The following is a 27,200-nucleotide window of genomic DNA, read 5'->3' as shown; positions in this document are numbered from 1 at the left end:
AACCGGTATTTACGGGTTCATTCAGCAGAATTGTTCTAAATGCATTTTTACGCATTGAATTAGCCACTTTGACCTTACCAGGTATTAACTCATTCATAAGTAAAATATTTACTATTTGATACAGTAATACTGATCTTACTAGGTAGTTACGCATTGATACAGTAATATTGACCGTATCAGTTATTTACGTATTGGTACAGTAATTACTAGGTATAAATCTACGCATTGATACAGTAATATTGACTGTATCAGTTATTTACGCATTGGTACAGTAATTACTAGGTATAAATCTACGCATTGATACAGTAATATTGACCGTATCAGTTATTTACGCATTGGTACAGTAATTACTAGGTATAAATCTACGCATTGATACAGTAATATTGACCGTATCAGTTATTTACGCATTGGTACAGTAATTACTAGGTATAAATCTACGCATTGATACAGTAATATTATATACCATTCTCAAATGTGCCCATTTGATTGGTCGAAATGCGTGCACGCCCGGCTCCGCAAAAAGCGATAATGACCTGCATAAATGATAATGACTCTTGTGATATCAATTTTTCTTATATGTATGAACTATGGGCCAGTCAAATGAATGCATTTGAGAAGGGCATATAAAATACCAAATAGAAGTTATAATAGAATAAAAATAGACTTATTTTTTCGGTCAATATGTGTTTTTACGGACCTGTATCCTGGGTCAGTATCATTTTTACCGGTCCGTAATAGCACATATTGACCTTAACGTAAGTCAATAACTGTATAATATTGACCTTACAAGGTATATACTCATGGGTACATTAATATTGACCTTACCAGGTATTTACACATTAATACAGTAATATTGACTTTACTAGGTATTTACGCATTGATACAGTAAGACTGTCCTTACCAGGTATATAAGCATTGTAACAGTAATATTGACCTTATCAGGTTTATACGCAATGATACAGTAATATTAACCTTACCAGGTATTTACGCATAAATACAGTTATATTGACCTTATCAGGTATTTGCGCATTGATGCAGTAATATTGATCTTATCAGTAATTTATGCATTGATACAGTAATATTGACCTTACCGGGTATTTACGCATTAATACAGTAACATTGACCAAACCAGGTATTTACTCGTTGATACAGTAATACTGACCTTACCTTCTAATTACGCATTGATACAGTAACACTGACCCTTACCAGGTATTTACGCATTAATGCAGTAATATTGACCTTGCTAGGTATTTATACATTGATACAGTAACATTGACCTTTACAGGTATTTACGCATTGATACGGTAAAATTGTCCTTACCAGGTATATACGCATTGTAACAGTAATATTGACCGTATCAGGTTTATACGCAATGATACAGTAATATTAACCTTACCAGGTATTTACGTATAAATACAGTTATATTGACCTTACCAGGTATTTGCGCACTGATGCAGTAATATTGATCTTATCAGGTATTTACACATTGATCAATAATATTGACCTTACAAGGTGGTTAGGCATTGATACAGTAATATTAACCTTACCAGGTATTTACGCATAAATACAGTTATATTGACCTTACCAGGTATTTGCGCATTGATGCAGTAATATTGATCTTATCAGGTATTTACACATTGATCAATAATATTGACCTTACAAGGTGGTTAGGTATTGATACAGTAATATTAACCTTACCAGGTATTTACGCATAAATACAGTTATATTGACCTTACCAGGTATTTGCGCATTGATGCAGTAATATTGATCTTATCAGGTATTTACACATTGATCAATAATAGATCTTACAAGGTGGTTAGGCATTGGTACAGTAATATTAACCTTACCAGGTATTTACGCATAAATACAGTTATATTGACCTTACCAGGTATTTGCGCATTGATGCAGTAATATTGATCTTATCAGGTATTTACACATTGATCAATAATATTGACCTTACAAGGTGGTTAGGCATTGATACAGTAATATTAACCTTAGCAGGTATTTACGCATTGATACAGTAATATGGACCTACAAGGTGCTTACGCATCGATACAGTAATATTAACCTTACCATGTACAGTAATATTGACCTTACCAGGTATTTGCGCATTGATACAGTAATATTAACCTTACCATGTATTTAAGCATTGATACAGTAATATTGACCTTACCAGGTATTTGCGCATTGATACAGTAATATTGATCTTATCAGATATTTACACATTGATCAATAATATTGACCTTACAAGGTGGTTAGGCATTGATACAGTAATATTAACCTTAGCAGGTATTTACGCATTGATACAGTAATATGGACCTACAAGGTGCTTACGCATCGATACAGTAATATTAACCTTACCATGTATCTAAGCATTGATACAGTAATATTGACCTTACCAGGTATTTGCGCATTGATACAGTAATATTGACCTTACCAGGTATTTGCGCATTGATACAGTAATATTGACCTTACCAGGTATTTGCGCATTGATACAGTAATATTAACCTTACCATGTATTTATGCATTGATACAGTAATATTGATCTTACCAGATATTTACGCATTGATACAGTAATATTGTCCTTACCAGGTATTTACGCTTTGGCAGAGTAAATTATCCTTACCAGGTATCTACCTATTCAAATCTAACGATAAGCTTACCAGGTATCAACGTATTGATACCATACTTGATGCATTAATAGGGCAGCGTTGACTTTAGTAGGTACCGTATATATACGATTTTATCTTACCAGGTATTGTTGCCGTTAACTCTTGTAGATTCACACAACAACCGATCCTTTGCTGACCCTCTACCAAGTTGTTGAAAATATTTTGATATGCTAAAACATGACTGCCGGAGGCGTGATCACATGTCTTTATATGTTTTAACTTGAAAAAATCCCAGAAATTTTGTACCCGATTTTGAAATAATTTTACACAAATAGTCAAGTGGAGACTTATAAAGATCTTAAACATTATTGAATATTTTCACAAGAGTTTTCACTTTTTCCTGTATGTATAGCGGAATGAAAACAGTTATAACACTTATTTCTCTTTGGTTTAATCATGGCGACCAGAGTTAAAGAAACGACTTCTCCTATATACCGTCAATGCTGTTTTAAAATTTTACTGAAATCATTTCACAGACACATCCTCAGGATAGCCCTGTTAGAAGTCTGTTTTGAATAACTCCGTTTTATTAAAATCATGACAGCTTGTGACGAAAATTTAAAAAAAAATCAACTACCAAAAGATGAAAATAAACACCTAAAACACCTATACCAGCTGTCCAATTTTGAAATCATCTCATAGAAATGTATGTTAAAGCTTTCAAAACATTGTTGCATGATGTGGTGATAGATTTTAAATCTCAGGTGACCGATGACGATTATTATGGCACTCTTGCAAGTATATTCCACTCTTCACATTGTATATTTGATTTCAATGAGTTTATATGTAAGCATTCTTTCTATACATTTTGTACCAGGGATGTATATTTATTTGCGAAGCATGCTGAATCGAAATGCATTTTCTCTGCCTAGAAGATACGTAATTTTATGGTATTATCATATTCACTTGAAATTCCTTTCACCACGTTTTCTTTAATTATTGCTCTTGAATTCTTTTAGGCTGCCGCAGTCAAACAGTGTGACGTTGACAGTGTATATGCCGGCACCAACTGTAGTTTCTGCAGTCTTAGACAGAAATGGGTGCAAGATGCTTACTGTGACATTCGATATGAGAGTGATAGGTGTTTCTGATGAAGCGTGTTCTAATTATTTCGAACCAAATGTGTTTGCTGGTGAGGACATCGTTTATCACTTTGATAATTCCATGTTTCATATGGTACTATACTGTTACTGAATTGTTTCAAGAGACGCTATACTCTTCTTGAGCTACTTGGTATTCAGTAGTCAAGACTATTGTTAGAGGACCGACAGAGGACCGACAGACAATATTTTGACAACTGGTCGGGAAGCCAAAATATTCTAATACATTTCAGAACAGCAGAAATTAATTTTTAGTCTTAATTTTTTGTAATTTGACTTGAATCTTTTTAGCCAGGTAGAAATGTGTTGAATAAAGACCTGTAGTCCAGTTGATATTGTCAACCCGAGGGTAGAATGCCACCCGAGGCGAAAGCCGAGTGTAGACATTCTGATTCGAGGGTTGAAGTAGATCCAAAGTTTATTGTAAATTTAGACAAACGGGTGCACGTGTTGAATTTTTTTTTATTCAAAGTAAAAAAAAATGTTTTTAACACCATCAAATTGCTTTTAGCCCAATATAAACAGTTAACTCATTTCAAAGATAGACTACTTTTCACTATTATTTTTACTTTTCACATTTTATGTCCTCATATTTATGTGGTAGGGGAGCATATAACGTTAATGCATCCGTCCGTACGTCCAGAAATCTTCTGTGCCCAACTCCACCCACACTATTAGCATGATTTTCTTCAAACAAGCCTGATGTGCAGATGAACAAAAAGGAAAAAAACTTTTTTGTGACTTTTTTTACCGCAGTTACGACCCTTTCATAGTTTTTCTGTAAAGCATATAGGGAAATATCTTGTGTGTCAAACTCAAACGCCATTGAAAGGATATGCTTGAATGTTTGCCCAGTGGAAGGACCTCCATGCGAATATGACTACAAATAATGGACCATTTCTGTAGCTATTTTTTCTAGAATTATGGCCCTTTCTTCAATAATTTCACAAATAGGTCATAGTAAAGAATTAGTTACGATCACACCTAATACACTTTTTAAAGGAATGGATATGCACAACCTAATCAAAATACAATTTGTTTTAAACTCTTAGTCGGACATTATTCGTGTGAAGATGATCTGTACTGAAAACTGCTATAGAGAATGGCATTTATCGGCATCCGAATCCAATGGACCAATTGTATAGTTTTCAGTATTATCCCCCAAAGATTCAGAAATATGTTTATGATTGTTCGATCCAGCTAAATTGTATAGTGGTCGTGCGTCTATCAATAAATTGTAAAACGCGCATTATTCGTAAAATCTGACTGCAAAATCATAGAAAGCATATAATCCATGAATCAAGGCCAATGACGTTTAAGCTTATTACCCAAAAGAGGGTAGAAGGATATTGTTTTTGGCATTGTTCGTCCAGCTAATTGTCCTAGTGTCCGTGCGTCTATCCGAAATTGAAAACGCCTATAATTCAAAAATTGATTTAGCAAGAATCACCAAAGCTCATATAATCATGAATTAGCGCATGACTGTAGCTCATACTTAGAACTATCCCCTTTTACACAGAAAAAGCAAACATTTTCCTTTAATACGGTCATAGAAATGAAAATGCTTATATTGTGTAAACTATTTTAGCTAGAATCACTTAACCTCATATGGTTATTGATTAACAAATGACTCTTGCTCACTTGTAGAATTATTTCCCTTAACGAAGTAAAAAAAAACCCATTGGTTTGATAAAGTTTAGGACTTTTATTTCAGTTGCAATCTATTGATGGACCTTTTTAAACTTAACAAAAATATACACAATTTCAGAATGGTGGTGCATGCTCGCGCAACTTTCGTCAGGATCACTTCATAAACTACAAAGTTGTTGCCCTTTAATTGTTGTTTTACAATCCATAAATTAACACATAACAAAGTTATATGTTGAGATATCTCCATGAAATTCAACACAAATATATATCTCTAAAGTGTTTTATTGCATGCATATCATTCATCATGATCTCTCTTTTGAACATAGCTTGTGTATATCTCGAAATTAGGTATCTTTAAAATATAGCTCTCCCCCTCCCCCACCTCAAACACCACCTCTACACTCACACTGAACTGTTGAAAAACGGCGTTAAACCCAAAACAAACAAACACTCACACTGAACAACCTTTTCGACGGAGACATACACGTTCACTGGAAATGCTTGCTAAATTTAAAATATTAGCTTCAGTTTAATTAACCAGATTTTCTGATGCGCTCTCTGTTACGAAAAATACTAAAAACTACGTAAGGATTTTATTGCAAAAAAAAAGCTAATTTGATATTTCAAAAAGTGAAATGAATATCTAATAATTTAATTGTTAATAATAAAAGTGAACATTTTGTTTAAAATCCCATGACAAAGTTATTTCGATTTCTGCAATATTTGATATATTATGCAGATACTGAAGCCAAATGCATGCTGAATGCCGGGAGTAGAAAAATGTTCATTGAATACAGTACACCTATTGCGGAAGGAGATGTACTGACGTTTAAACCAAATGTCATCCACAGTGCAGCTGAGCACAATACAGATGCTGGAATTGTGCAATATGTGGACGGTTCCGTCACAGTGATACCGGATGAACAGGAAGAAAAGGTAGGATGTATTATGTATACCGTTTAAATGAGGATCATTTATTGTATGAAAAATAAAAGTTTATTATATACCTACATAAATTCTGTCGAAAATACTGCTTGCATTTCACAAGTAGATATGAACAGGCAGAAAAAAATCCGTATTGTACCTTTTGTATAGTACGTTGCAGGATAATTTTCATTTAATATTCTTGACCTGACTCAGTTCTATAAATAGCGCACACAAAAACTTCAAATCTTCGAACATTTCTATTCAGACAGTGTAAGATTTCGTTCGAGAACAGAACAACAAACAAAAAATAACGGAGGTAAATATATATTAAAAGGGCCATTCCACAGTAGCTAGATCTTGGATTTTGTATTCGGCTTTCGTTGAATTTGCCGGATAGGGAGGATCACAATTGGCGTCTCTTGAGATCCGATCTAACAAATCCACTCAAGCAGAATACAGCATCCCAGATCGAGCTATTGTTGTGATAACCCTATTTGATTTACTCTGGCTTAAAGAATATACGGTTACATTGTATATTCAGATTTAAGGATTATAACATTACATAATCTAGTTGAATGAAGGTTATACTGTATAACCAATTGCAGGACAGGTTATATTATATAATCAGGGATAATGAAAGTCTTAAAAAATATATCCAAATGTTATACGATTTTAGGAAAATCGCATTTTATAATTTGACCTATTAAAGGTTATTAACTATCATATTTATGAAAGTTAAAATTTCCGTTTTCCACACAGGGAAAACCTGTTGTAGTTATTGACCCAAAGATACCAGACAAAGTTGGCTGTTCTCCTGTGACCTTGCAACCTATGATAAGGAACAAAGGGTGTTGGGATGTCCAAGTTTCATGGGCAGTTACGACGGACGATGGAGGTGAGCTTGTTTACCTCATTTGCTAGTAGCTGAAATATTCTAGTGACCTGCATTGAAAAATAAATTTGCTGAAATTGATTAAATTACATATGTCTGTAACTTCCGGTGGTATCGGCTATGCTGTCAAAGAAGAGACATTTTTGGTAAGAAATTCGTGATGTAGTAAATTGATGAATGTAATGCATCGTTGAGCCCTTTTATTACTTCTTGTATTTCATCATAACTTAGATCTACTTAAAAGAATGAATGGTCTAGTCTTGTTGTCTTATATATTTACCAGATTTACAATGTACAGCGAAATGTTTTAAGATTTTGACAAAATTCGAAAATGAAGTTTCAGCTTGAAAACAGTGAGCAAAATACACTGCTGCATAATTTGACTTATTGTGTACACACGCTGATGTTGGGTTTAAAGGGTCTGTATTTTTAAAACGAGGCTATTTGTTTTTTTGTCCCAGTCAATGTTTGTATGTTTTATATTTTGTATTAGATGAAACAGACGCCAGTGAACTACACAATGCAATTGATCAACATACCAGTTTTACAATCAAAGAGAGTGAGGTATACGTCAACTTTGGCAATAGAGTGGTTTTAATGTAAAATAATTCTAAATAACCAAATGAGGGCACTAGATGAGTAACTTTACATATTTATTTTAAGGAATCTAAAGACGTCAAACATGTGGTTACATAAGTTCTGATATAAAAAAAATCACATATATGTCCACTAAAGAACGGAGAATAACTCATTAGACAGCTGTGCCCTCCTAAATTATTCCGCGGGACCGCCGCATTTCCGGTGTTCTAACACTTTTCAAACACGATTATGCGTTAATGTCACTTCGAGCTGCTATAACTGGCATCATACGACATGCTCCATGAAATAGTGCTTCCCTATTTACTCTACAATTTCACATAAAAACACAAATTAGAATCGAAGTCAATGTAGCAGAGCCATGTTTTAATATATCTCAACAATTTGCCTTCGTGATATTATTCCGCCAGCGTATAACCTCATCGTATTGTATCAATATGTTAAAGTTCTGCTATATATCATTTCTTGAATAAGATTCGAAAAATGTGAAAAATTATACCAACGGACGCGTACATTTTATTTGGCCATTTGATTTAAAATTATGAAAAATTTCATTAAATTGTTTGTTAAAGAAAAAAAAACAACATGTCTTCAAAACGCAATTTTCAGATGGAAGTTTCAACAACAGATTTGAAAGACATAATTTTAATAGCCGTCTTATATGACGTTTCTTATTTATTCATTTGTAGTTTAAAGTTGGTGTTGTATATACGTTCAATATGTCTTGGACGACTGGAAAACACAGCGGATCAGACAGTAAGAGGCTCACTAAAGACCCGGATGAATCTGCAACTGTTAAAATTGTTGGTATTAAAGAAGAGTACGAATTTTCTGAATCTATCAAGTTAAACGCAAAATTCAGCCGTTGTGAAAACGATGTAAGTGTGTTGTTTGACTTTTTTTGTTTTGTTATTTCTTCTAGATCATCGCCCATGTCTTTAATACTATAACGGATATAATATCATTAATTGACATACATGTAATTACCTGAAGTGTCGTATGATTGCTATCGGTTGATATATCATAATCAGTAGCGAGTTATCCGATGCAAGGCTTTGCCATTCCCACAAGCGTTGTTCAAGTGTTTCATAGGTTTGTTACTTTTCAACTATGAATCACAGGATCATTTAAAACAAATTGAAATTAAACCTGTAAATCTTGCTTTGTTTAATATCAATTTCGATATGCATCACCTTGCTTGTGTTTTCTTAGGCGTCCCCACACGCTATTCAACGCCATGCATTCTATATCCAAATGGAAACTAGTAACTTAAATTGACTGGCAGTAAAGCTGAAACTGTACTTTCTCTGACTAGTCTGAATACATGCAACATCACCTAGAGGTGTGAAATATGTGTGGGTCAAATGTATTTTGTAAACTAAGATGAGATGGTAAACTCGATTGACTACCATTATATAAAGAACGAATTTGCAGCTTTTTAAAAACGTACAAAATTCGAAAACGTAATGCAAAGTGACGCTTCGTACCAAAAAGCCATATCAATTATGTAGATACCGACACTGATTTTAAACCAAAAACAAAAGTCTCAAATTGAAGTTGAACTGCAAAAATGCGAAAGTTAGGTGTTGGTAAACAAACTAGAACTGTAACTGAAAATCTTACAAAATTATGACCTACTCCGTTCACAGCAGGTCTTACATAATTCTGTCTTCATCAGAACAGTACGTTCACTCACATGCCATGTCTTTGCAGTAATGTATGTAAAGTCAAAATTCTTCTCCGCTCCACCTATTTTTCTGGCATCGCCCTCTGTGAATCTGTCTTGTTTTCAAAACGAAAATATCACTTGTTTAGTAAACACATGCCGTGATGCCGCAATTTACCAGTGCCAAACTGGCCTTACAATAATAAGGAAGAAGACATATTGTTTCGGAATGGGATTTAATGCCTCAACACATGTATTTGATGCAGTGGGGTTACTTGGAAGGTAAATAAATACTTGCCAAACCCAGTAGCATTTATTCTAAAAACATACATCCATAGAAGCTTCAAGTACTATATCAATGCCTCAAAAATATGCAAAACTTTTGTCACATAACGTTCATATAATGGTACGTTATGAACTAGTTCGATGTTGTCGTTTTACATGTGATCGGATAGAACGAAATGAGGCCTACTTATATTCTGACTTGAGGCCGCAGTGGATCCATTATGTCAAAGAGCTATAAAATAAATAGATCGGCAACTTGAAAGGCATATAGAGCAAATCTCGCCAACATCCCGTGACAACTTAATGAGATCTCGTTTACCGGAAGTGACAGCCAGTTGCCATTCTGTGTATTTTATACTTCTTTGATTATGTTAATCGGTAAATAACATCTTCTAAGTATACGATTATGGCAATCTCTATTTTTTTACGGTCATGTACGAGATATAGTTACGTCCAAAGAATGTCGACATACATATCAAAAATACTTAGTCGCACAAAATTGTTTGGTGTCATTATGGAAACACTACCTTAACACTCTGATTTAGTCATATTTTGGGGCCAGTCTGTTTCATTTTGAATATGAAGTTTTAATCGTCTTCCAATTGCAGGTTACTAACGTTGCGATTTCTTGGACACTTGCTCCTCTAGAGCTTTCGATAGCCCAACAGTTTAGGACAGTTATACAAGGAAAAAGCTTGACGCCTAAAACCACGTACCAGCTGTCGTATAAAGGTAAACATGCAGTTTAATCTGACACATTACGTTTATTAGCTCACCTGAGTCAAAGGCTCAAAGTGAGCTTTTTTGACCGCTCGATGTCCGTCGTGGGTCGTGCGTCCGTCAACAATTTCTAAAGAAATCTCCTTCAAAATCACTGGGCAGTTTAAACCAAACTTCATAGGAATGATCCTTAGGTACCCTTAGGGGTTTTTTTGTCAGTTATGTCCCCGTAAGCAGGGTTTGGCATTCGCTACTTTATTGCAGTAACTTTAACATTAGAAGCGTCAGATGTCATCAGATTAGGCATTTGAGGTCAGGAACTGTTATATTTGTTGTTTTCATATTTTTTCACGCTTCGTGTCGGCAAAGATTTTTTGTGATAATAGAGCCGAATCATAAATTACAAACTAGGTATTTTACATATATGTGATCTACGTATTATCATATTTGTGGCGAATAGCATTTTGCTTTTCTTTTTCAAGAAAAATTATTATTATTTGGTCTCATACTGACTCGTAACTCCGCATACCTAAATTTCGTTGTTTTTTTATCAGACATCGCGCATTTACATTTTAAGCGTGATGTATAAAAATTTATTAACATACAAAGTCTCTACGTTCAAATTTGAATGACCCTTTATACTTGTGCTTTATACGGAATTCCATCAGGGCTATCGCCTTTGAATATGTTCATCTGAAACGCGATACTCGATAATACAATGATGAAAACGCGAAATCACGAAACTACGATAACGAAAACGCGACAACACGATGATGATAACGCGATACTACTATAACGAAAACGCGATAATACGTAGTACGATGATGATAATTCAATCTACCATCGCGTTTTCTACAGAATTCCATTAGGGCCACCGCCTTTAAATGTGTTCATCTGAAACGCAATACTCGATAGTACGATGATGAAAACGCGAAATCACGCAACTACGATAACGAAATCGCGACAACACGATGATAACGCGATACTACGATAAAGAAAACGCAATAATGCGATAGTACGATGATGATAATACGATATACTATCGCGTTTTCTGTACCCCTATCAGCCGGTTTATAAGTTCATTCATTCCCATGTCCCGAAATTATCCTAAATCAATCACTACATAAAGTCTCTCTCTAGATGCACATTTGAAATAAATAATTATATCTTAAATTGATTTATCCATAGTTCGGAAACAGTCTTTCAAGTAAAATAAAATTTATTAACAATAATTTAGAATCTTAATATGCCAAAATTGAGAGACACCCATCATCTTACAGCTCTGTCCGAAAGCTGAGGCGCTCTGCGGTCTGCCGAGGAGGCCAGAGTTTAATAGCAAAACCGTGAAAGATGATGTGTCAACTGCTGACCATTTCTCATGCCACCTTAGTGGAATTAGTATATAATTTATATTCTAACAAGGTATACTTAAGGAAAGCTATCCAGTAACATAAATATCAGCACGCCGAATAGATACCACGGTGGCATTTCTCATGCTTTATCTAAAATTGCTTACCCTTAAATTACTCTCGCCTCTACTATAGTTAAGCTACTTTAAAGAAAATTAATACGATTTCAAGTTTAGAAATTAGCTAAAATCAAAATCTTATTAATTACAATAACGATACAGTCATAGTATTTAACCATCGTGCTGTCTCGTTTTCACCATCATAATATCGCATTATCGCGTTTTCGTTATCGTAGTATCGTGATTTCGCAGTTTCATTATCGTATTATCGCATTAACAACATCGTATTGTCGCATTACCCCTAACGTTATGTCGCGTTATCATCATTGTTCTATCGCGTTATCACCACGGTACTGTAAGTCCCGCTATCACTATCGTACTGACGTGTTATGGTCAGAGACCACCAATTCAAAAAAGTACAGGGAACTTACTGGGAATGAGGTTAGTGTATACCTGGGAATAAGGTAACGTCTGTGCGTTCATATTGGTCAGTCATGTAAACAAACCCAGGAAGTGATTATTTGTTTCAAAATTGATATTTTTTCACTGCATTAACAGTATTTTATTATACATTTTGACAAAATTTGCTACATTTTATGTGTATTGAAAAAAGTTTTATCAAACGAATTTCTCCCGCCATGTCAATGATGTAAAGGCCTAACTAAACTAAAGGAACCAGCGTGGGAGCCATCTGGTCTAGTCGCGTAATGGCTGCCAGGTATTTGAACACTAATTTTTCACTTGGCATGGCAACAGAGGTCTAAATTGAGGCTAGTTTTTTGTTTAAATTTCATTGTGGATGTATTGTTGACATTTTGGTAGGAAAAATGGGAGAGCAGGTTGTATTTGGTGAAGTCAAGCTCAATTTTAGTATGAGTAGTACTTCCAGGTCACAGCAGTGTGATTTTGATGTCAGTTTACAGTAAGTAAATGTGACCAGAGAAATCTCTCTTAGAAGATACATGACCCCTACTTTTCTCTTCATTTTATATCAGTTTTATCATAACTCTTCAAAATGAGGTAAGGATTTGTTCTCTGAAATGGGTCTAGCTATGTTTGGTAGCTCTTTGAAAAAAGTCAGTTTTATATAGAATATATAGGGGAAACTATTTAGGCTATTGTGACCTAAACAGGGGGTCATCTCATTCACACGAAAATTACTTAAATAAAGTATCACTATTCATATGTTTTTCGTGCGATATTTTGGTAGAACTAAGATAGTTCTTGAAAAACTTGTAATTAGATATACATGTTTCGATGTATGGAAGGCCGTACACGCCATAATGTTACAATGTAAGTCTATGGGAAAACAATTGGTGGTCTCTAACCTATAATAGAGCTAAACATGACTTTCGTCGGAAGCCATCACAGGTAATGTAAATGGCCACAAACCTGTTGTAAATGATGTAGAAAGACGTTTTCGTGCAAAAATAAGCGTGACATTTTATTTTTTTTTAATTTTGGCCTCTTTTTTTTTAACAGGGGTGCCCATTTTTATATGAGCTTTTGGGCCAGAAAGGATCATTTTTATCTCTGTAATGTTAGAGAATGATCAAAATTATTAGACCGTATTTCTATTTTTTACGGAATGAATCGTATTTCAGCTTCCAAGTCAAATCAAATGCAGATAACTGAAACTTTCACGACAAATGGCAATCTGACGACGACAGGGACTGAGTCTGGGCATATAAATCGACAGGGGGTGACCTCAGTAAACTGTCCATATCTTTCTTAAAACTGAACATTTCTTGATGAAACTTTGTAAGACATGTGGTATTGGATCATGTTTCACAATATCACTGTAAAATTGGAAAATGTGATACGAAACATTCATCTATGGGTCAGAGACCACCAATTCAAAAAAGTACAGGGAACTTACTGGGAATGAGGTAAGTGTATACCTGGGAATAAGGTAACGTCTGTGCGTTCTGATTGGTCAGTCATGTAAACAAACCCAGGAAGTGATTATTTTTTCAAAATTGATATTTTTTCACTGCATTTACAGTATTTTATTATACATTTTGACAAAATTTGCTACATTTTATGTGTATTGAAAAAAGTTTTATCAAACGAATTTCTCCCGCCATGTCAATGATGTAAACAGGGGGTCATCTCATTCACACGAAAATTACTTAAATAAAGTATCACTATTCATATGTTTTTCGTGCGATATTTTGGTAGAACTAAGATAGTTCTTGAAAAACTTGTAATTAGATATACATGTTTCGATGTATGGAATGCCGTACACGCCATAATGTTACAATGATAGTCTATGGGAAAACAATTGGTGGTCTCTAACCTTATCACTATCATACTTTCGCGTTATCATCATCGTATTGTCGCGTTATCATTATCGCACCATCGCCTTCCAGTGCGCATGTGCTTGCTCAAAATTAAATGTTTAGAACTTATGCTTTTAGAATTACAGCTCCCGCTCTCACGATAGGGTGATATGCAGATTCGAACGCGGGTCCTCGTGTGTGCAAATCATGATTTCTATTGATGATCTTCCTATAGCTACAGCTGCCAGTTAGCCTAAAGCAACATAATTAACAATTCATTTTGTATCGGCAAGTTAAGAGACATTTGCAGAGAATGACTTTAAGGAGGCGAAGCGTGTGGGATGTTGAACAGTCTCAAAAGGCTATGCAGATATAATTCGATGGCATTTCTCATTCCTGTAAAATCATAAATAAAATTTCTGAGTAAGGAAGTGTTAACTCTCTCACTTTTGGTTGTCAACTGCTTTACTTTTTATTCCGTTTCAGTGACATATGGAAGTGACGAGATTTCTGGCTCAGTGTCGTTTAAGATACGAGCTGTTCCGATTGAAGCGCGAATAGCGTACAAAGATGACATATCTGAGAGAAAAATATCGCACGATGAAGACAAAAACATAACGTTATCATGTGTTAATAATGTCCGTTCCTCTGATGACGATAATAACTATGATTGTACGTGGACTTGCAAGGTAAGAACATTACAGTATTTGATATATTTTGTAACTTCCAGAGGTTATATACAGCTTATTTTATGTCATTCTGCACAGAAAGCAGTGAAGCGTTACACTTTATAAGCTTGATTTTTGCTTCGTTTGTTTTTACATTCTGTCTGTTACAATGGATCCCTTAAAATTGTTCAAGCATAGGGAACTGTATGCTTTGGTATACCGTCAACCTACAACTTAATTCCACCTCAGATGTCATGAAATATATTCGTTTTTTTTAGTACCTGCTTTTTTAAAACATGAGGTACGTACAATTACTTATTGCGATGTATATAAAGTAACTACTATCAATCAGATGCGAAATATTCCTTTCAGACAAATTTATTTAGTAAGTTTGCATACGAAAAGAAACCCTGCCCCGTGTACTCAGAAACTGAAGAAAGGTATATTCCGCTCGAACTAAATGGAAAATCAATTACATTACTTGCATCGGAGAGGATTCAACGACAAGATCAAGATCTTAGGTAATCTATTATAAGTGTTACTATTTTGTAGCTACCATTCTATTTACAGCTAGGTAGAATTTGGCGTACTCTACCATTCTATTTACAGATAGATAGAATTTGGCGTACTCTAGCATTCTATTTACAGACAGATAGAATTTGGCGTACTCTAGCTTTTTTTTTTAAACTGTACAATAGTATCAAGCATATACTATGTATTCAGTATTTAATTTCATTGAAAAAAAGAAACAAAAGCACTGTAGTCACCAGGTATAGGTAATTGGTACTTTAGATGTATTTACAATGAAGTTCCAGGCACATATATAGCGGTGTATGTATGGATGTGTACACGACGGACGTGTACACATCTCAAAGTGAGTGAAATAATTTGGTATTGTCATACCTAAGATCATTGATCATATCAAGGGGGACTACTCTGCAGCATCAACCTCTTAGATTTCTGGACTGCGGAAGTGCTAGGAAGTCAATAGCGAATACTTTGAACGGACAAACTAAATTTGAAGTCTGTATACAGACTGTTTACCATATTCTAGCACGAATGTCAGTATTTTCAGAATGGTCCTCCTAATCATAAAATCAGAAATAAGTTAAAGCATAGCTGTTATGCTTTAACTTATTTCTGATTTTAAATAAATTCCTTCTAGGGCTCATCTATATAAATATATAATGATCATCTTGTAAAATGTTAGATGCAATGTCTGTTTAAAATATTGGTCATCAGTGTGTGGGAACCCCAAGATTGAACGCAAGGACAAGACCATTCTTCTTTATTGACATATTATAGCCAAATTGCTTTATGCTTTTCTGTTTAACATCCTAATGTAGTGATTTGATGCGCTAACAGTCTACGTCTTCGCACTAAACAAACTTATTAAAGCCAGACATTGACCTCGCACATCGGCCTTTCTCTGTAGGAAAGACCTGCCCAAGAGCTTCATGAAACGCGTCCTCAATGTCACATGTAGCTTGTGGGCAGGAAAGACCTAGTACTCGGTCAATATCCTACACATACGCTGTTACTTGTTGACATGAGCTACTCAACGGGTCTAATATTTGATGCAGTGTATTTGACTGAAGTGTAACATCAGTTTGGTATATCATTTCAATACAGAAATATCTTTTATTGTTTTTTTTTTGTTTGTTTTTTTTTCGTGTTGCAGATTCCCGAGGGTACCAACGATTCTCGAGGAATTCTGAAGATGCTTTAACACGAAAATAACATGCGCTGACGCTTTTCTAGCATGAATGCTTAAACCCAGATAAATGAATATATTGTCCCTACAACGTCATTAGATTTCCATTAAATGCGCGGTAAAATTCTACGTTGTTTGTGGCCGTAACACGTTTACGCTGCCACGGAACGCGTATATATATAAAGGTGTTAAAACCGCACGTGAGCGCGAGAAATCTCTCTATTAACACAAGTTTTCTGTCCTATTAAACACCCCCGAAAAAAGACAATAACAGCAGTGTTATGCTAGAATATATTTTATAATTTTGAAAATATTGCAATGAAAAATCAACGGCAGGCAAATAAAGTTGTCTTAACATGATTGCCTGAGTAAGGTAGGTGTTTCTCCAAAAATAGGGACAGCATGAATGTAAACAACTTGCTAGTGCTCGTTTTCCTTTCCACGCTGCCCTTTGGGTTTGGGTAAACCTTACCTTACACAAGGAGCCATGTCTTTATGAATGCAGAAGCGGAATAGCCATTCACAGTGATTGTATAATTTCAGAGAAGAATGGTGTGTATCAATGAGCCGAGGAGAACAAGAATCTACATCATGCCGGACGATCTCCTTTACAAAAAATCCGAAGAAAATATTAAACCCCGAGATACAAAGCGACTTAAACGATAGACTGTATATATCTGAAGCTGATAAAATAGTTGAAATTTCCGCAAAGTGTCGAAAAGGAACACGTTATAGTTGGGCTACTAATGATGATGGTAAGTGAAATAGAAGTGCGTTTAGAATATATTCTTGCCTACCGGGCGGAGTTTTCCGGTATTTTAACATTTCTTGAATATGGTATGCAAAAAGATTCTATCACTGGTTGTAGGTGCAGATGGGAATATCCGTCTCTCGGGTAACTGTTCACGCGGTAACTCGGCAGGAGCCTCGTTACAACCTAAACAGTTACCCTCGGGACCGGAAATTCCCATCTTCACCTATAACCAGTAAAGAATTTTATAGACTAGACTAGACTAGAATAAAGTAAAATAGAGTGAGTAGAGTAGAGTAGAGTAGAGTTGAACAAGAATAAGAAAATACTGATTAGAATTGAACACAAATAGAATAGCACAAAAAAGATTAGATCTAGAATGAATAGGAAAAAATATACTATCATAAGATATGACATTTATTTATTTTATTTACCAGTAATGGTCTGTCAATGGCATATTAATGCATGAATACTGCATGACAAAGACTTGCTTGTTATAGAACAATTATCTGATATTGAGATTTAATTTTGAATCGGTTTAGACCGACCTAATATTAATTCAGAATCATGTAAACTCAGCTGCTTTACAGATTCTGTACGACACATCTGCTAATGACATTATTTAGGGCCAATCTGCTATTGAGGTTCATGAAAATGGTAAAACTGATTAAGGAATAGAGGACGGTTATGTTAGATGGTTTAATTTCGCATTAATGCGTATTCTCAATCAGTAGTATCTAGCGGCAGAATACTCATATTTCAGAAGAAGAAGAAGAAGAAGAAGAAGCTTTGGCACTTCAATTGGAACAATACCTTGAGAAGGGCCATCTCGAAAGAAATATCGAGTACAGGGAAAATCGTTATGTATTCTGTGGTATAAAGCTAAACCTCGAAAACGCCGACCTGATCCCAGGTCAAAACTATCGTCTGAAACTTACTATGTATAACATGCAAGATGATTATTACTTGGCTTCTTATCAAAAATACATTATTGCATACATTCCTACGCCACAACCGGGAATAGTTCAGGTACCTTTTTTGAATAAATAATCTTTGTTCCTTATAGGCTATGCATCTTTGTTTAGAAATCATCCGGAAAGAATTGTTACTAGTATACATATACATATATTGAATTGTGACATTTGTGCTCATTTCGAGTTATAAGAGGATAAAATTAATAGATAACCTCCATTTCACCGGTAGAGGCCTGAAACTTTCCTATATTGTTTCAATTGTTAGGCAGTACACGAAGAAGAGCCGATCATAGCACTGACTACAAAGATCAGGGTGAGCATGTTTAACTGGTATGATGTTGAAACATGTGATATCTACTATATCACCGCCGGAAATCAAAACGGTAGGAGAACGAAACTGAACACGTTACCACTGGATGACCCGGATGAAGAGATGATAATTTCACTACCGGAAGGTATAATGTCTACTCTTCTTAGTCCTACTAGACTCCCGGATGATACACAGTCTATTTTTACATGACCATTATGACACTCATTACATTCTAACTGACTAATTTGCACTGCCAGGAGGCACAAAGTTTACTTTTCTTAGTCATTATTAACACGTCAACATGGAACAATGTTCAATTTTCATGGCCATTATAACACTCCTAGGAGGTACAAAGTTATTTTTCATTGATATTATTAAAACTCCCAGGAGGTACAAAGATTGTTTATCATTGCCATTATTACACTCTCGAGGGTACGATGTTTATTCTGCATGGCTATTATTTACACTCCCAAGAGGTACAAAGATTATTTTCATGGCCATTAATACACTCTTTGGAGGTAAAAACTTTATTTTTCATGGCTATATTTTACACTAGTCATTTTCATAGGCGTTAATTAAACTCCTATGAGTTACAAAGCTTATTTTTCTTGAACGTTATTTGACTCGTATGAGGTACAAAGTTTTTTCTTTCATGGCCAATATTTCACTCCCAAGAGGTACAAAGTATAATATTCATGGCCGTAATTTCACTCCCAGGAGGTAAAAAAGTTTCTTTTTCATGGTCATTAATTAAGAAATAATAAATCTGTTCCTATATTTTATCAGTTAATAAAATATGGGCAGGAGTTTGGATGCGTAATAATTTAATCACGAGTGCGTAGCACGAGTGATTTAATTATTCGCATCCAAACGACTGCCCATGTTTTATTAATTGATAAAATTATTGGAACATGTTTATTATTTCGATTCTAACAACGCAAATACTTCGCATTTTACAGTACTACATTTTAATACGTCATTCGGGTCATATGCTGTTACAATTTACCCCCCATGGTTAGAAAGAGAAGCATAGCCAATGGAACGTATAGCTATTTGTTTCTTTTTATCAGAATTTTGAGAAGTATTTATGAATTAGTAATCTAACAGCTCGCAAACTAATTATGAAGAGAATCATCAAATTAGGCGAGTTGACCCAGTGTTACAAGTTACGAGCTTAACTTTATATGACGTCACATCATTATGACGTCATACTTTATGTCATACATTTATGACGTCACCGCTGAATCTTAATTAAGCTAATTGAATTCGCTCGTAGAGATCAACACGTGTTTTACGGCCCTACACATAAGTCAGTATGACTTTTTATCATATTTGTGTTTTTGAAATGCTGTTTTCAACCGTTTGGCCCTTAAATAATTCGTATGTAATGGAACTGAAGTAGAATCTCTTATGTCACAATCATAGAGGGTGAAATGTAACAGCCAACCATATTTTATCGTAGATTCATGTATAGGCGATTTCGCTATATGTTTTTATCGCATAGTGTGCGGCAATTTTCCTTTGATCTTTGCAGCATGTTATACATAGTAACACACATTATTACTACAAAACTGTGCTGATATCTTACAAAACTGTTGCGATATATATCAACACGGAAATCCCTATGGAGTTTCATAAGAAAAAAAGTGTTCCGATATATATCAGCACAGTAAAACTGTTCCGATATATATCGGAACACTTTTTCTCTATTGAGGTCCTATCAAGGGAGTATAATTTTTTCCTTTCAAAGAAAAGATGATTTTAGCTCCAGTTTACAGTTCACAGAGAAAGAATTGTCACAAACACCTACATTTATAAAGTAAAAGAATAAATAAACTAGAATATTTCAAAAACTTGATAGTTATTGCCAAATTCAGAAATACATGAAATATGTGAAATTCTGAGATTTCTCAAATGTTTCTTTTTCTTTGATTTTTTTACAAACAAAACAACAAGATTTACAATATGTCTGGCCAATGAAATGCAAAGATTTAAAACCAATGCAGAAATTTGTTGGGTACTTTTATCTGGGGAACACATTTTCTAAAACAGAAGTTTTAGTGTTTCAGTCAGCGAGGCGCAGAAAGGGAATCAAAATAGTAAAAATAATAATAAACAAATTTAAATGAAAATAATACATAAATTTTAATGATAAACTATGCGATAAAACAGTTATAATATGTAGTGCTCGTGTGTTACCAGGATATATCAGAGCTAGGGGTACATCTCGGTATTTTTCTCTTCACATATCTGTCTCGGCCTACCGGCCTCGACGATATGTGCAGAGAAAAATACCCTCGATGTACCCCTAGCTCTGATATATCCTGGTAACACACTCTCACACATACTATAACTATTACTTAATTAAATGCCATCATTTTCACGTTGGGTAAAACTCTGTGCTTGAATAATACTGATGTCCACAAAGTTTACAAAGCCTGAGTTCCTTTTAATGATCGCTTAATGATAAGATAAACCCACATGATCATAATATGCATTGTACATTCGATTTGATTTGTTCTTTCTACTAATATATCACTTTTGGATGTTTTGTATTCATTGTTCACATGATGAGTCATTTTATTAGTTTGTTCCTGTAAAGATGCGTTACCTTATTACGTAGTAGAACATCAGATAGAACATTTCTTGTTTAATACTTTTTCTGAAAGTAATACATTATTTTCCAACACGGATAGGCATCCTTGCTATGAATGCTTTTAAAATTATGCCTACTTAGTCTGATTTTAATCAGGTAATTTATTTGTCCAAAAATTCAACAGCTGATCATTTTCTATGACTGAGTGCTTGATTCCTGTTAGATTTTCACAGGATGTATTTTTGAAATTTGATTTTCTTATCCTGGTTGCCCATCCAAGATAGAGTTATTTTAGCATAAATATAATTTAATAAACATACTTAGTCCTAGAACTATCGCATTATAATCGTTAAAGAGTTATATTAACAACTATGCATTTTAGATATACAACTTTGTAAAATTATTATTGTTATAACCCTTTACTTATCTTGTTTGTGCAAGTATGACGAATTGGAAATAAATAAATGTCGAATCTAAACGCAGTTTTAAAACTTGCCTTTTTGATCAGATTGTCTGTCAACCGGAAATGTACAACTAGAATTTATACTGAAATCGATAGAAATACTCAGATCTTTAAAAACTTTCATATTAGAGTGAGCGGTGTAATCACGTAGAATTAAAAAAAAAACAGTAAAATATACATTTCTAATTGGGAACTAACTATATATAATGGTTTTGTACCGTAAATAGATCTCTTGTAGGACACACGAAAAGTGGAAATTGGAAATTTTGCTTGGGTGTTATTGACCACCTTTAAAACCAATATGTTTTGGTGTTTAGGAGAATTCAGTATCGGTGCGGAGTGCTGCAACAACGCTCGAAGATGCGCAAGTGCCACAGCTGACGGCACCTTGACAGTTCAACCAACAAACTCGACAGGATTTGTAACTGTCATTGAAAGGGATCTGACAATGTTAACGCTGATGGGTAATTTTGCTTGGTATATTCTGATATTATATATATTAGTTATATGGTAGTTATGCTTTATTAAAGATGAATAATAAACATCTTATCAAATTATCTTAACTGAAATCTAGAAAAAAATCATAATCTCAAGGTTATTTATGGACTTTTCCTGCAGATGTTTTTGTACATTGTACACATATCTATTTAAATTTCTCTATCAATTTCAGCGATCATTAGGTGTGTCACCATGTTCCTTCTAAGGTATAGTCAGGACATATGAATGACCATTGAGAAACTGGTATTTAAATAGAGAGAACCAAGAACAAAAGCTAACTATGAATTGAAATATTAACACTCATGACTTATTATGAATAGTTTATATGTATGTATATTAGTGTAATAATACATATTTATAATGGCAATGAATTCTTCATGTGAGCAAGCACGGAAGGTCGATGGTTCTATCTAGGTGTTTGCCTGTGATGAAATAATGCACGGAAAGGCACCTGGGGTATTCCTCCACCATCAAGCTGGAAAGTCCCCATATGACCTAAACTGTGTCGGTGCGACGTTTCACCTAACAACAAAACATCAAACAAGATTTGGCCGCGAGACACTTACTTTCTTGTTTTCTGTGGTTTTCTCGTCCAGCGCACCGATGTGACGTTTGACGCCATGACGTTATAACTGTGACGTAAAAAATGATTTTTGTGTTAGAATAGACGTTAAAAAGGTCAATGTATCGGCGTCTCTTATTTTGAATGGGAGAGCATTCCATTGTACGCAAAGTTCAAGTTCAAGTGATAGTTCAAGGTAATTGAGCGCCCAATACGAATATATTGATATTGTACAATTGCTAAATATAGCTTTAGAGTATTGCATTGTCAATGATACAATGATTTTTTTAGGCGTGTAAAAGCCATAAGATGCGGAAATACGCATCATACATTTCAAAAAGGCGATTCTATCGATTCTCTCAAAGTTAAACCCTTTCATACAGTCTAAATAAAGTCACTCCGATTGCAACAAAATTATACCTGATACAAAAAAGTCACACCAGATACCAAAAAAGCGAACGAATAGAAAACTACGATTTGTGAGGATGTGGTCATATTTCTCAATATATATACAGTAGAAACTTCGAAAATCTCTACTTGCCCGATACTAAAATAATTTTACGCAAATGTTTTTTTTTTTTTTTTTTGGCGACCCTACCAAGATTGTTCCAATTATTCCGATTCATAAAAATATTAAAGTTTACTAGTACTAGTGTCATACGAGTAAATTTTATTTCGCTAAAATGTTATAAAATTTCTGATTTTCACGTAGACGCCCATTATGAAAACTTTTGTGCGGTTCAAATTTTTCAACGGTTAAAAATAATTTGTAAAATATGTAAGAATTTTCTTTGTCTGGCATAACTTAGTTTCTAGTTAGTTTCTTCCGAAAATATCTCAGTTTTAACGTCAGACAACTTTTTCTTATCTGATCATAGACATTTAACGAACTATACTATAATCAATCATAACATTTTGATGTTGCAATTTTAGTAACAATTTGTGCCACACAGAGTGATATAAGAAGGTCTGGTCGGTACATTTGTAAGTTTGTAAATCAAAATAATCAGTTTGATCGCCGCTTTCCATACCCATTTTAATGTCAGTGTAACACGCGTTAACGATTTCTTATAGCCATGTATATGGACATAATATATAATATGATATATATAAAAGTATATATATTAAATGAGTGTTTGATATCTCTGATATATAAACGGCAAAATATCTATTTGAAAATGCTTGTAAAACCCAGAAAATGCAAATGTTTAAAACTAATGTGTGCAACACCACTTCTATCGGTGGAGTTAAAAAAATGTCTTTGAATGTTAAAAAAAAAGTAGAAACGGCATGCATAAAACATTGTTATGTCCGAAAATCGCTCGCAGTTTATTCTTTTATGCGTCATACATTTTAAAAATCCATTAAATACGGTAATAATGAAAATATTTTTAAAACGTGCCTTATTTACGATAAAAATAGTAACAGACGTGTGCCTGTCCAAGAGAAATTCACTTGGGACAGCCAACTTGAATATACAAAATGTACTAGAACAACTGAGTATGCCGACACGGGGTCGTCGTAAGTGCGTATAAGTGAAATAAACATGATTCTTTCTGAATTTATACTTTTTATTGTTATTTCCATTACAGATAGTGATCAGATTCTTTCCTACGTCGGAGCAATATTTGATATGATGACGAGAGTGGTGTTAGGTGAAGCGGAAGCAGAGAGAACGGGAACCATTATTAAACAAGCTGTCAAAAAGGGCATCAGAAGGGCACTTGAAATGAGCAGGTATTCGATTTTAGCTATGCTAATTAAAGACAATCGTTATTTTTAAACTTTAAACTATAGATCACTTTGGCCGCCAATCGTCAATCTCCTGTGGCAGTAGGTGAGAAATATTAATTTGTAGGTCAAAGATCAAGGCCACAGTTACAGGCTGAAAACGGTTTCCGTTCAATAACTGGAATATTCTGACTTACAGTCGTCAGACTTCATAGGATGATTGTTTACGTGTTTTGGGGATTAGTAGGTCAAAGGTCAATGTCGCAGTAGGTTTCCGCACAATAACTAAAATAATTCATTTGGCCTCCTTTCGTCAAACTTCATAAGATGCGTGTCTGTGGTCAGTAAATGACTCTTATTGTTTTGCAATGCAATGTACTTGGTGTCAAAGACCAAGATTACTGTGACCTTTAGACTGAAAACTGTTTGCCGCCCTGCAAGTGCGTGATCTCTATTGTTTTGGGGGTTTACTAGGTAAAAGGCTACAGCGACCTCTAGACTAAAAAATGGTATCCACTCAATGAAGAACGCTTTGGATATCAGTCTTCATAGGATGGTTGCCTGTAGTCAATAGATGACCTCTGTTGTTTTAAAGCTATTTAGTCAAGTTTCAAGGTCACAGCATTCAAAATTACATATCGACTTGACTCCGACAGACCATCATAAGGGCATATATATTTTACAAAGTTGCTCTTGTTTTTTTTTTTTTTTTTTTTTTTTTTTTTTTTGGAGGGGGAGGGGGGAGGGTGTTGTTGTTTTAGAGAGTGAAAGTTTGCCTTTCGTGTGTTAGCCTTGTAAAGTCAGTGAGCTATTTTTATTTATAACATTCACCAACATATCTGCTATATCTTATTATACGCCCTGTTTTGAAAAATGGGTCGTATTATGTGATGGCGCGCGTGCGTCTGTCCGTCCATTCGTCATATTTCGTATAAGGAGCATAACTTCAAGGAATTGACCGTCAAACTTGGCAATATAGGTAGGTGGCAATGAGGCGATGTACAGAGCGCATAAACTTAGTTGGTATGCCAAAGGTTAAGATCACAAATTGCGCTCAATGTTACAATATTGCATCAAATTTCGCGGCCGAAGTGATACACATGATGGAAAATACGTACACCGGACATATCCACAAAAAGTGACAAATAAACGAATAGAAGTATCGTCATTTTTATACGCCCGTTTAAAAAAAAACGGACGTATTATGTGATGACGCGTGCGTCTGTCCGTCTGTCTGTCCCTTATAATTAGTGTCCTGAGCATAACTTTATAACCATTAAAGGCATACACTTTAACCTGGCATATAGGAAGAGGGTGATAAAACGATGTGCAGAGAGCTTAAAACGGCTTTTTAGGTCAATAAGTCAAGGTCACAAATTGAGCTATAGTGTCAAAACTGTCCATCATATTTTGTGTCCGAAGCATAACTAAATAACTATTCAAGATATTTACTTCAAGCTTGGCATGTAGGTAGGTAATGATGAGAGATGTGCAGAGAACATGAATTGGGTATGTAGGTCAAAGGTCAAGCTCACAAGCAACAATCAGAACAAATATGTTCATTTTTAGGCTTGAGCTTAGCTCGTCACCCTTAAATTGAGCTCGAAGGTCAAATCTGTCTGTTGTTTTTTTTTTGTTTTTTTTTTGTGTGTCCGGAGCAGAACTTATTACCCATTCAAGGTATCGACTTCAGACTTGGAAGGTAGGTAGTCGGTGATAAGACGATGTACAGAATGCATGAATAAGGATGTAAGTCATAGTCATAGTCATAGCAAGGTTAAATCTACCAATTACATTTTGTGTCCAGAGGATTACTTAAAAATTGCTAAAGGTATTGACTTGAAACTTGGAATATAGACTGGTGGTGATGAGACGATGTGCAGACTGCAACAATCTACATTACAATGCCCGCCCCCACACCTACCCAGAAAATGAAATAAAATAAAAATCATTTAGTCTCTTGCCACAGCACACATTCAGCCTGCTCTACTCTCCCAACTCACACCTCCCACCAAAAACAATTTTAAATTGTCTTTTTGATAAATGTTGCTTCCGTCCGCCTCTGATACATGTATTACCTTTCGGGTGTATACTGCCCCATTTGGCGGAGCTCTTGTTCTCCACCAGGTTATGGCTTCTCTACCGTATACACAAATAAAACAGTTGCTTTAATCGATAGCTGAATGATGAATTTGACCTTTGACGTACTGTTTAATGCCTGTGAGACATACCATGCATTGAAATGTTCTGCTTGAAATCTTAAATTGGCCCCTCAGAATTTGCATAGAAACAATAAATACTTTTATTTATAAGAAATATGTTGAATAAATGAAAATTTCAGTGCTTTTTTTGTTACAAAAGCAGGCCATGTAATTTCCCTTAGAAAAGTCCATCTTTCTATTTCGGAAAAAAACATATACTGTACCGGATATAGTTTTTATGAAGAAAATGTGTACGCCGGACAGCACGTGGAAATAGGATCTTACTCTGGTACTTTCAAAGATAAAAGTTATGTTTTATTTACTACGATGTCCACCCCTTTGTTATTATTTTAAGCATTTACATCGTCTCGTAGAAATTAGATCTGAAATTGACTGTTAGGTTCTTCTGGTTCTTACTTTTGGGACGTATAGAACAGATTAGTAAAGGATGATAAAATAAAAAATAATATCAA

The 27,200-nt window shown here is 34.7% G+C and overlaps 1 protein-coding gene across 1 annotated transcript in view; it reads left to right on the top strand.

The window, feature by feature from the left end:
* Window positions 1–27,200, top strand: part of LOC123548613 (uncharacterized) — a 119,040-nt gene that overhangs the window by 72,993 nt on the left and 18,847 nt on the right. The window contains exons 50-62 of the mRNA XM_053546894.1: window positions 3,632–3,804; window positions 6,162–6,358; window positions 7,109–7,244; window positions 7,735–7,805; window positions 8,528–8,716; window positions 10,398–10,521; window positions 14,746–14,948; window positions 15,300–15,448; window positions 17,185–17,396; window positions 18,156–18,421; window positions 18,632–18,821; window positions 22,053–22,199; window positions 24,388–24,532. Coding sequence (XP_053402869.1) covers window positions 3,632–3,804; window positions 6,162–6,358; window positions 7,109–7,244; window positions 7,735–7,805; window positions 8,528–8,716; window positions 10,398–10,521; window positions 14,746–14,948; window positions 15,300–15,448; window positions 17,185–17,396; window positions 18,156–18,421; window positions 18,632–18,821; window positions 22,053–22,199; window positions 24,388–24,532 — 2,202 coding nt within the window. The remainder of the gene's footprint in view (window positions 1–3,631; window positions 3,805–6,161; window positions 6,359–7,108; window positions 7,245–7,734; window positions 7,806–8,527; window positions 8,717–10,397; window positions 10,522–14,745; window positions 14,949–15,299; window positions 15,449–17,184; window positions 17,397–18,155; window positions 18,422–18,631; window positions 18,822–22,052; window positions 22,200–24,387; window positions 24,533–27,200) is intronic.

Source organism: Mercenaria mercenaria, chromosome 6 (assembly GCF_021730395.1).
Source record: "Mercenaria mercenaria strain notata chromosome 6, MADL_Memer_1, whole genome shotgun sequence".
Lineage (NCBI taxonomy): Eukaryota > Metazoa > Mollusca > Bivalvia > Venerida > Veneridae > Mercenaria > Mercenaria mercenaria.
The sequence above is the reverse complement of the archived record's forward strand: the minus strand, read 5'-3'. Positions and strand labels throughout refer to the sequence as shown.